We start from the raw sequence: 12,072 nt of genomic DNA on the forward strand, positions 1-12,072 counted from the left end.
AACTGAAATTTTACAACCTTCTTTTGATTGCTTTACTCGTGTATAACGATTGTGATGTCCTGCTGATCCACATCTGGAGGCCAATCAACACTATTGGTGGTACAATCGTAAATCACACACCATTTCCCAATTCTGGTAATATTAGTAGATACAACAAACAAATGGTTGTTCAGCTATTTCACTATTAACTACTTTCTCATATATTCAAATAAATTCATTGGCTAAGGTAAAATTAAAGAGCAAAAACCTTCAGACTTTCAAAGTCTCTCTGGTATTTCTCTCTCAGGCTGGCCACATCCCCTTCTAGGTGCTTGTTCTCCAGTTCATCCCTCATGGTGTTCATCTGGGTCTCCAGCTCCTGGATCCTGTCCTTCAGAACCACCATGGAGTCCACCTCCGACATGGTCTGTGGATCAGCCCCTTTCCCCTGCTCCTCCTCTTCCATTGGTGTTGCAGCCTCATCAAAGGGAGACATATTGGGATTCTCTTGGACCATCTTGTCCATTTGGTGCTCTTTGAGACATTGGATGTTTTCCATATATTGGGAATGCAACTTTTCAATCTCCTCCTTGTGGATCTGCTGAAACCCACAGATCCTCTCTTCAAACTGCTCCTCTAGTTTCCTCACATAACTCTTATGCCGCTCCTCCATGCTCTCCATGTTCCCCAGAAGAACCTTCAGTTTTTTTTGGCTGTCAGCTGTGGTCTCCACGAGGGCCAGCTCTGTCGAAGCCCGGCCTTGCTCTGCTAAGCTTAGCTCTTGCTCATGCCTCTGCTTCAGTTCTTCAATCTTCTTCTGGAACTGGTCTTCCAGAAGGGCCAGCTGCTCCTGTTGCTGTGACAGCTGGCTCACACGTTTGCTGATCTCACTCTTGAGGGTTTTGTTCTCATTCTGGAGAGTGGCTACCGTCTGTGTGAAGTTCTGACGCTCCTCTTGCAAGGATGCTTCATATTTCTCTTGGATTGCACTAACACTGCAGGCATGCTGCTGGACAAGAGCATCCATGTTCTGATGGGCCCGTTTACACCAGGTAAGATCTTGTTCATGCATGGATCGCAACCTACATGCAACATAAGCTACTTGAGCCTGGATAAGGGCTTCGCGCATACAAATAGAGGTACTTGTGAAACTGCGTAACGTTTGGTGCCCTACAAGAGAATCGATCATCCTAGCAAGTTCAGGATGGTTCCCACTGCTTTCCAACTCTTGAGCAAACTTGTGGAGGACTGCAGCCTGTCTTTGAAGCTCAGTAGCCAGATTGTAATGTGCATTTTGAAGCGAGTCCATAGAGTCAAGGCCACAAGTCGGCATTTCTTCAGCCAAGTGTCTGTCTACAATTTCCTCAGCTAGGTCTCTAGCCTCGTCCAATTCAATCTGCTCCATGTAAGGAGCAAGCTCAGGAGGGCGGACGTCAGCCAACTTTGGTTTACCAAAGCCAAAGTTGTTTTTTATTTCTTTTATTACATTCTTAAGATCAGACCTTTTGGACGCTTCAATAATGGCTTTCAGAGCCATTTCCCTTTGATATACGTTGTGATGAGCTTCAGCCAACTCCCTTTTAAGTAGTTTGAATTTCTCTTCATAGCAAAGCTTAAGGCTTTGAATGGAGTAAGCCAGCTCTGCTTTAATTAAAGTGTTGAAGACAGCTGTAGCGTCAACATCTGAATCAGCTGCAACACTGCCCTCTCGTGATGTAGCAACATCTGAGACTTCACACTGGGACTCTACCTTCTCCAGTTCTCTCCAGAATGCACTCTCCAACATCAACTTCCTGGTTAAAACATCAGCATAAATTACAGCAAAACAATCTTTTTCACTTCTTTTAATGTTCTCTACACTTTCCCATATGTCAGCAAGAGCTTGTAGAAGGTCTGACTTGGAGGTCTGTAATAACAAAGCCATTTTGTTCAGAACTGCAGCCTCAAAAGACAGGGTTTTGGCAAAGAGATGTATTGCTTCTTTATCGACTGTCTCTGGGGTCTGAGTTTGAGGAACCACTTGTGATTGCTCCTCCAGGGTCTTTTGTCCTTGGCGGATATACAGCGAAGCATTGAACAACTCGTTTTCTATCTCTGACAGTGAGTGAAGCTGTGAATCTGTGGTTTCATGAGAGCCGCTCAGAATAGCTTTAACTTTCTCTCGACTCTTTTCCACACACACCAGGGCCTTGGCATAATGCCTATTGGCAGCACCATCCTGAATCCCACAACTAAACTCATTGCAAGGCTTCTTTTCCACCATCTCTAGACTAATCTTGGGTGCATCTTCAGCTGGTGTGGATCGTTGCTCTTCTAGATTCTGAGTGAGGTTTCGTAGCTTCTCCTCTGTGGACAGCAGTTTAGTCTCTAGGGCGTGTATAATGGAGATGAATTTCTCCGGGTCAGTAGCATGTGGGAAAGTGATATCAGAGGAGATGTTTTCCTCAACGAGATGGACGTTTTCGGGGTCAACTTTTTGCTGTGTGTCTACAAAAGTACTGCTGACATGGCATAAGTCCAGGTCCTCCAAATTGTTGTATTTTTGGCACTGAATGCTGGAAAAACGGATCCTTGGTCTCTTAGCTTGGAACTCCTTATCATCTGTTGAGTTTTCAGATTTTGAAGTATTTTCAAAAGAAAGTGAGAGCATTGTGTTTGGTGAGGAGGAAGTTGATATTTTAACCCTTTCCCTCATGCTCTGTTGAGGGATTTTTTGCCTTCCTGTGTGTAGATCAGCATAGCCTAGCTGCAAAGCATTGAGGTGCTGCTCCAGCTCTAAAATGCGGTCCTCTGCTACCACCAGCTTGGCTTTCAAATCTTTCTCTGCACTACAGGGCTCAACCTTATCTAAAAGGCTTTGACTCATTTGACAAAGGAGATCCTCTTTAGCTTGCAGTTTCTGTTCCGTTTCCTCCAAGCTGTTGCCAAGTGCAGTCATTTTAACAAGTGCCTCTTTCAAGTCCTCTTCCTTGCGTTCCACCAACCTCTCATACATTTCTTTTGTTTGCCGGATCTCTTCCTCCTTTTCCCTAAGAAACTGGCTCATTTTCTGAAATTCTAGGGTAGCCCTCTCATATGAGTTTTCTAGCGTGTAGTAATCTGCCTCCTCTGTCTCCAGGCGACTGCGAAGCTTGTTCACCTCCCGGTCTGCCTCTGCTATCTGATTGAGGAGCTCCTGACAACGACAAGTTAGACGACTCCGCTCTTCCTCTAGCCTTCGCACACTCTCCCTCAAAGACTCAACCATGTTGGTCTTCTGGGCTAGCTCCTCTTGCAACTTTAGCATTTCCTCCCTGTATTCCTTTCCTCCTGAGGCATGCTGTCCTCGTAGCAGGGCCTCCACCTGCTGCTCAGCCTCCAGCAGTCTTTCCTCCATTTCTTTCCTTGCATTTTCAGCTTCTGCCAATCTTCTACACAGATTTTGTCTTTCCCTCTCATGACTCTCTTGAATGGTGTGCTGTTCCTTCCTCAAGCGCTCCTCCTTCAGTGCTTGACCTTCTTCTGTGGCACTTAGTCGAGCAGTCACCTCTTGCAGCCTTTCCTGTAACCTCTGGATCTCTCTCACGTGGTCTCGCTGCAGGGCCTGCTGCCGCTCAAGATGCCTCAAGGCCTGGTTTCTCTCTAAGAGGCTGGCCTCTACCTCACGTAGTCTATCTTCACTATCCTTAAGCTGGGCTCTTAAAGTGCTCTCACTGCGTCCATATTCCTCCTCCTGCTCTTTCGAGCGTTCTTGCTCCAACTTAAGTTCATTGCGCATACGGGCTACAGCCTGTTCACTAGCAAAGATTTCAGCCATTGCAGAGGCTAGCTTAGCCTGCAGAGCCTGAATGTCAGACTCATGTCGGTCGACAGCATTCTGGGCTTCAGTGTAGCTTCTTTTGAGGGTCTTTATCTGCTGGTGAGCAAGGTCCTGCTTGCGCTTTTGGGCCTCCAATTCACCCTGCAAGTCTCGGTTCAGCTTGTGTAAGTGTTGCCACGGTACTCTGTGTGGCGAAGAGGAAGGGGATGTTGCACTCTTGGAAAAAAGATTGATGAGACAAGTTTTATTAATGACATTAGTTCCCCCTTCCTTATAAGGAGAACCACATCTCTGAGGTTACCAGGAAAATAAGTTCTCTCCTTTGTTGATATCAATCTCTGGTTTGGTAAGCTTTTTTTTTTTTCCCCCCAAACTTCCACTGTGCTTTTTCCAGGGGTGACTTGTAAATGGAAAGTTTTGAATGAATACACACACAAACACCAATACATCCTCGAAAACAAACAACAAAACCTCAGTGATAAATGGAGTGATCAAAAATTAAACCAACTAGTAAATGTGACATCACATGGTGATGTAAGACACACACACAAAAAAAAATCCAACATGGCTGTGTGATAAGTTCACTTATAACCCATTAGTGCACAACAAAATAATCTATGAGTTCAAGAATGTTTCCGAGACACCAAATGCATGCAGAAACCAAGCTGGGAAAATGGACACACACAAACGCGCGCACACAGCACAGATAAACAGAGGAAAAAGCACAGCGCAAGGCTTCTTGATCAAGTTTCTTACCTTCAGTTTATCTGTTCAACTCAAATATTTTCCCAGGAGATGTGAAACTCCATTACAAAGTTAGTGAAAAATCATGCTAAGAACACCACAACCATGCATCAGTTTCATGAGAGTAAGCACCCACACCTGTTAGTAGAATTCATACACGTTACATTAAACACACATAAATCTAACCCATCCTGACCAAGTACACTGTAACAAAATGTAGACCATTTCTATTACATTTACAACCCTGGCTTTAATTCTTAAAACACCAGAATTTTTTTTGATAAATTAGGTATGCAAGTAGGGCACAGTGTAAAACATTAATGCTGCATGATGGATGGGGAGAGTAGTACCTGCAGTACATAGCCCTCTCGGGCACTTTGTTCCCTCCCTAGAGCATCTTCCAACTGCTCTTTTAAAAGACTGTTCTGTTTCTGCAGTTGGTCCAGCTCCTTCTGCTTCTGGCCCAACTATGCACAGGATGAAAAGAAAAAAATAACTGACAGGAAATTCTCTGATGAATTGTATACGTACGACCGCACTGACAGAAGACCAACCTCTTTGTCTAGCAGCGCAGCAAGCTCATGTGCTGGCAATCTGTCAGGGTTACCAGAGTTTCCTGTCGCTGAGTTGATGGGTACTTGCTTCTCTTCTCTTAAGGGTGTCGTTTCCACCTGATGCCATCGCTGCTCGATCTCTTCCTGAACACCTGAGGTTCTGCTGTCCTTATCACCCGGGTGCATGGCTGTAGGGTGGTCTACTTCCATTTTCCCCTGCTCTTGGCATTCAGCTGTTGATGGCTGTACTGGTGAAGTAGTGTTCAGTGTGGACGTCATGGTAACCGTAACAGTATTTGGCGTGTGATTTGTACTGTGTGGTGGGACACCCCTCCTGACATTCTCCTTCTCTGCATCTTCTATTGTAGAAGGTGGGTGAGCACCTGATACAGAGGAGGTCTGGACGGAGGAGGTAGAGACGGGAGATGAAGCTAAAGAGGAGGGCGAAGAGGAAGGAGAGCAAAAGGACGAGGTTGTGGAGAAGGATGAGCTGAGGTCAACTGTGTCTGCTCGCTCCTTCACAGGTTTGTCTGTCTGTTCCATTTTGAACTCAGACCAGTCAAAGGTCTTTGAGCGTCCCTCTCGTCTCCGCTCACGAACTCTGCTTTTTCGTGGCTCTGATGGAGGGGTGGGCGCACTGTGGCCAGCTGGCTGCCTGTGTAAATCTGTCCTGGGGGTCTCAGGGCTGGGGCTCGGTTCAGGGGTGGTCTGCGGACATGGCTCCAATACCACTTGGGCTTTTATCTTCTCATCAGGGAGGGATCTGTGTAAGAAACAATTACACAGAGTTCAAGTGTCCTTCCTTGAAATTCCATCAGCTCAAGCAAACAACAAACTTTGTTGTAGTACTACAACAACAACAACAATTCACGCATTACTGACAATGTATTTTACATTCAAAAGCATGAATTAAAAAACATCTATAATATGCATGAAAATCAAAGCATTAACAGCAAAACGCTACATGACACTATGCATTGGGCTGAGAACAGCTGTAGTTCACAGTTATAATCCTGAGTGAGCCAGATGGCAGATGCCTGCCTTTAGCCGCTATGTTAATGCCATTTATGCAGTAGCGTTATGTGAAGAATGTATTTGCAGTAAACTGCTCACTGGCATGAGTTACGCAGTTGAGCATTTTTAAAAAGTGACATGACTGCCTAATCTGTTTTTGTCACGTTGTCCTGAGGTTTTTGGGAGGTGTGACCAGGGGGAAAATGAGAAGGGACAGAGCTCAAGAACGAGAAAGAGGTGTCTGGGGGTGTGAGGAGTCTGTAGAAATGCCAAAAATATCATAAATTCTCTCCTCGGAGATAGCTGCCAGAAAGACACACTGGCAGGGCAAATGCTGTGACTCAGCATGTACATGCTCACTTGCCAATTCATCAGGTACACTTACGTAAACCTAACGCAGCCCTGCAATAAAACCAGGCTTCATGAGGATTTTAATGTTCAGGTTTATTGAATTTGTGAGGTGTTGATTTATTTTAACAGCCATATTGTGGTTTGCAATATGTGGGGCTGTTGAAGAGTACCGCTTTTACTGTGAGATGAGTTTGTCAATCCTAACATGTAGGCCATGGAATGGAGAAAAATATTCGGAACGCTTCTCAGGATAAACAGACACCTCTCTCAAACAGATTCAGTTTGCGTACCTAATACATTGGCATGTGTGTCTAGACCACAGAAAAACAGCCGTCTGAAAAGCAAAACTCAACTTAAATTTTCCTTCATTAGTGTTTCCAAAAGTTGAGGAAATATGTCTCAGGAGTTCATACAGGCAGGTTGTTTGTTTACGTATTTTTGTTGTGTGTGTCAACAGTGGCACGGCTGACAAGGAGACATTACTCAACAATGACATGACATAGGATAGAAGACAAGCACGCTGAGGTAGACGTTGCCGAGCAAGAACATCACTAAATCGAGTAAAGTTACAGATTTAACACACAAGCTTTCCAACCTGGGCTTCAGAACGGACAGTTTCAGAGAGATGTTTTTCCTGGAAGCAGGTTGAAAACACACCGGTTGAGGAGAAAGAGGAAAGAAACGGTGAGGAGGAGAGCAGGATTAAGATCAAAGTGAGTGAGAAAGGCAGCAGTTTATCTGCCAGCGGTTCAGCTTTGATCCTCTTTGGGTATTACCGAGTGACATCGGGGGCAATAGTGGGTCGGGCATTCTTCATGATGGCCTGGATCCAGTTGCGACGGATTCCAGAGGTCATGGCTGACAGCGTGCATGCGCCCTCTTTACACTGAAAACAGAATAGCGTGGCGCTGAGATTAGTGACAAAGATGAGACACAAAGCCTTGTTTGAGAGAAACCACAATATTAGGATGAGATGATGTTAATTTACTGAATTTAATGCAATTCAAAGAACATGTCCAAATAATTAGACATGCAAGAGTAATAATTCAGAAGGAGTTATAAACTGCTATCAGGCTTTGCTTCCTGCCAAATAGACTAAAATGAGGGTTTAAAAAAAAAAGACTTTTAAGGCTGCAATTTTACATGGAAGAACATTTCATGAATGAAACCTGATGTTTTACCAGTACTCGCATAATGATAGAATGGATAATAATCATAAGTCTATTGCTGTCTTTGGTCCTTTTTCATTTGTTTTTTTCAATGAAGTCTTTGCTGTCAAGTTACATTGAGCTCGTGTTTTTGAGAAATTGAACTTCAAAGCAATACATCAACACTGAGGCAACAGCAAGCAGAGGGGAGAGTATTTTTAGGATTTTATTACACCTACATTTTTAGAACCATTTACACTTCTAAGTAACAGGATGTTTTATGTTTTATGTTCAGTACATTCGACCTACTGTGTAATCACAGCGCCACAACACCCTGCCACATAGCTGGACGGCAATAATGAGTGTAATGCAATGTGTCACCCCTCCTAACGTGTGCTGATCTGGCAAGCCTCAGCAGGCACGAGTGGAGGGTCTTTGGAGAATAAATGTCACTCAAGGCACATAAGCTCTCTACGTTGCCACAGTGGCAAAAAAAAATCTCCCCAAAAAAAGGGAGATATTCTGCTAGTTCATAGCTCAGCTGTTTGAATAGATTAATGTAAACCTCAACTGTAGTGCCCTCTAGTGGTGTGAATTCTAATGGACCACAGTTCTGCAGTGAAACTTTTACAAAGATAGTAATGGGTTTTAAGGGACCAGGTACTTTATTCCCAACATCAGGATCTAATAAAGTTGTGTTGAACTCTACAGTACAGCCCCTCCTAGTCTGACAGAGTAGCAGAGATTGTAGATATAAATACTGGAGTTATTAATTTCTTGACACCAAACCCATGTTGTTCTCAGCCAAAGAGACGACGATCCTCCCACTACTCTATTTCTGACTTCTGGGGAAGCTACATCAAGCAAATGTAAACAAAAGTAATAACCCTATAGATCCTGTAAATCACATTTAGACTAGATTTGTTTGGTAAGCTTAAACCACCCGCAGCAGAAAAAAAAACACCCAATGACATCAAAGAGATAATATTTGCATTATATTAAGTCACTGTACATGCCCTGTAAGTACCAACACAGCCTTCGAGAGTCTTCCGACATAAGTATTCTATCACAGGGCTGCAGCAGGATCCATATAACTGCATAGTTGTAGGAGCATGACGGCCCAGCACTAAAAGTAACATCTTCTTAAATGCTGTAGAACACACAAATGCTGTTAACCAGTTGAGGACTTTTGAATCCAAGAGGTGAGGTAAACTGATTACGCAGGATGAGGGGTACATGAGTTCAGAGAGACAAGCGAGGCTAGTAACGGCTGTGGCAGATTTAGACTATGAGGTCAGCCTTTCACAGAGAGATGACAAGTCAAGTGACATCCTTCATGATGGACAAAGAATCACTTCAAAAAGAGAAATGGCAAAACCTGATACCTTAAGTCGCACCACATGGTGTCTCCAAAGCTGTTTATAGACTCCCAGGAGCTAAACTGTGTAGACAATGACTTCAACCTTTACAGGTGATTTACGACGTGGTACAATTGATGACATGTATAATCAGAACTCACCAGGATTTGGAAACCGTAATTCCTCTGGACTGGGAACTCTTTGACGTCATAACATGTGGACAGATCGATCTCACCATCCAAGATTGAAGCCTGTGGGGGGGCACACACACAACAAAAACAGGATTCACTAGATTATTCAATTACATAAATTAAAAAAAAACAACAACCTGACAACTCTTACCTCCTCGGCTATTGAGTCCTTGTAGTACCTCAGACTCTGATCTGTGAGGACAAACCAGTGTTTTTTCCACTATGGGGAGAAGAACAAACAGCAACGATTGAATATTACAAGACAACTATGCACAATACGATGTCACGTCTGCAGGGACAGAAAGGGCATCACTTAATCCCTTGCATGACACATTACCATTCCGTCTTCATACAGCTTGGTCATCCATCCTTTTTTGAAGTTCAGCAGATCGGGCTGCAGTGAAGATAAAGCAGAAAGGTGTCCCGTGATTCAGATATCATTAAGAGGCCATTTAGTTAAAGACATGAAGAAAAAAAAATCAGAACAGTCGAGATCAAATATAAATATTTCTCAACCATTACAACACGAATCCTCATCAGGTTACCATCCCTCAATGATGTAATATATTATCAACATATTCAACATCTCGCTTAACTGTTGCATGTCTTTGCATTTGTTTACATTTATGTCACCACCCAAATTGCCAATACATGACTCCAGCTCAAGAGACAGACTGGCAGGAGCTGGACTTTCCCAGTGAAACACAAACTGCTGCAGCTCAAGTCTGTTTATAGACTAAAGTAAATCATTTGTCCAAAAAACCCTGGCCTCCACTCACTCAACTATACCTTGTTTCTGTTGAGCTTCATCAGGTGTGGCGTCACCGTCTGGCAGAGAGTCATTCTGACGCTTAACTGCCTTTCACCTCATATGTTGACGATCTGTTTCTTTCTTTCTGTCCCAGGGACATAAGCGCAACTGCAGTAGCCTCTGTGCTGGCTATTTATAATCCTCAGTAGCAGTGGCGGCAGTGGTGTGTCCATGTGTGTGACTGTGAGTGGGTGGGATTTCAGGCAGCTGCAGCTTAGTCACAGAAACCACCCATGTACTGACTGGATCACCGATACACCCAGAACAGACCTCCGATCAGTAGCAGACTGATGAGGACAGCTTTTCTAACTTTAATACACATGTGAAAATGGATCAATCACTGCTTACTCTTCCCAACTGTAGTATGTACTGATGTGGAAATTATATTATGGATTCTGAAGAACAAATTCGTTTTTTCCGTTTTAGATTTATTTTAATAAGAATTCCATATGACCTGACATGTGTACCCTTGTTCTCCTGGACACTGGACATGTCAAAAATCATGTTGCTATATTTTTATCTTGCATTCTTTAAATGCTGACTACATATCAACATCGTCAAAAATTTCCCTTGAAATATCTTGTCCTTTACCCTTGACACACTACCTGAGATGGACAAAACATGCCTGACAAGCCATCTAACATGTCCTAGGACAATGAAATGGAAAAGGCTTGTTCTATTTTCTATTGTGTATTAGTGTAGTCATTCATCACAGTCTGACCCTCCTTGTGTTGAAATCCTGCACCTTTTTTTGGCATGAGGGTGATAGAAAAACCAAGAGACGAACTCACTGTCCCTCACCTCAGATATCTGGGGTCAATCCCCAGCAGCAGCGCATCTTGACTAGCCTGAAGTTCCTTCAAACACAAGTGGTGTGTTCAAGGATTGCTAGCTTCTCTTTATTAGTTTTGTGGAAGGTTGTGCAAGGTTAAAAGCAATGTGACTTCCATAGTCATATTTACGGGGCTTTAAAAATACCTTGTTGACCACTGGTTTTGTGATGTGCACTTAAAAAATACCATAATAACTCACTGTCATTGAGGACTCAGTGACTCTGCGGTCCAGTGACTTGGCTCGCCTTAAATTCGCAAAAGTGGAGCTGGATACATCTGGAGAAGAACGATCCTTTCCTGCATCCAGTGACATCTCCTGTAAACAAAGTATTATGAGTGATTCCTTGTTGTGAGATCATCATGTCTAACTCTTGAAGTAAACATTAATCCCGACTATTTTACGACTCAAATGTTGTTTGAAAAGATGCAATATCACCATGATAAACAGAAGAAAGAGCTGTGGGACTAGCTTTTGTTCAAAAGATGGAAAACCTACAACAACCAGAATGCAATGGGCTCATGCTACTGTTCCGTGTTTGTAACGAAACACTGTCACTTTTTTTATTTACTCTTAACATGGCGGAGAGGCGGTTTTTGATTTTGATCACCTGAGTCTACAAAAATGGTGGGGACCTCTGGACACAAGCAATATGGAGAAAAGTCATTTATGCACTCAAATATAGCACCCAAACAACAGTGATAAAAAACCAGGTTGAAACTGGGTATTAAAAAAGGGGACAACATACATGCTTATCAGCCAGGTAGCGCCGCTCGCTGCGGCCTTGTCTCTGGATGCTGGTGATATTGGAGGTGCTTGTGTCCATGCGCTCCACGTGTTGACCCTCCTCAAACCGACCGATGACTTGAGAACGCCTAGGAGACAAACAGACCATTCTTTTTAAGGACTTACTCTTTACTTATCTTAATTATAATTACATGTTGACAATTTTCATAATAAACGTTTCCAGCGTGGGGGAAAAAAAATGAAATAAATTCTTTGCTCTTTAATGGCAAAGTATGCTTCACTTTGGAATGGTGGCAGAATCAGTTAGCATTAAAATAGAATTGATGCATGATATGATAGCAAATTTGAGCCAAAATCATCATCCATCATGCAGTCGTTTGAGTGCAGAAATCATTGACGGACTTAAACGTTCATATGCATGGTGCATTTTCTAACTGGACATCAATCTTGACTCAAAGCCCCCTTCAGACAATATGACAGACTACCCAAAGACATCAATCAAGAGATATGCCAAAGAATAAAGATTAGTGTTACATGACAAGATT

General features: G+C 43.2%; 1 protein-coding gene across 6 annotated transcripts in view; it reads right to left on the reverse strand.

The window, feature by feature from the left end:
• mpripa (myosin phosphatase Rho interacting protein a) overlaps positions 1-12,072 on the reverse strand; it is a 45,838-nt gene that overhangs the window by 4,642 nt on the left and 29,124 nt on the right. For 5 of the 6 annotated variants that reach the window (XR_015111678.1, XM_086196414.1, XM_086196415.1 and 2 more), the window contains 10 exons: positions 11,529-11,655; positions 10,982-11,098; positions 9,476-9,532; positions 9,290-9,358; positions 9,109-9,198; positions 7,218-7,327; positions 7,037-7,075; positions 5,077-5,839; positions 4,873-4,989; positions 248-3,994 (listed from right to left, as the gene is read on the reverse strand). Coding sequence is in view for 5 of the 6 variants with exons in the window: in XM_086196414.1 (XP_086052540.1) it covers positions 248-3,994; positions 4,873-4,989; positions 5,077-5,839; positions 7,037-7,075; positions 7,218-7,327; positions 9,109-9,198; positions 9,290-9,358; positions 9,476-9,532; positions 10,982-11,098; positions 11,529-11,655 (5,236 nt within the window). In the remaining variant the exon portion in view is untranslated. The remainder of the gene's footprint in view (positions 1-247; positions 3,995-4,872; positions 4,990-5,076; positions 5,840-7,036; positions 7,076-7,217; positions 7,328-9,108; positions 9,199-9,289; positions 9,359-9,475; positions 9,533-10,981; positions 11,099-11,528; positions 11,656-12,072) is intronic. The other variant, XM_086196413.1, reaches the window with a different exon arrangement.

Source organism: Aulostomus chinensis, chromosome 23, assembly GCF_037954235.1.
Source record: "Aulostomus chinensis isolate RoL2024-O1b breed Wild chromosome 23, RoL_Achi_v1.0, whole genome shotgun sequence".
Classification (NCBI taxonomy): Eukaryota; Metazoa; Chordata; class Actinopteri; order Syngnathiformes; family Aulostomidae; genus Aulostomus; species Aulostomus chinensis.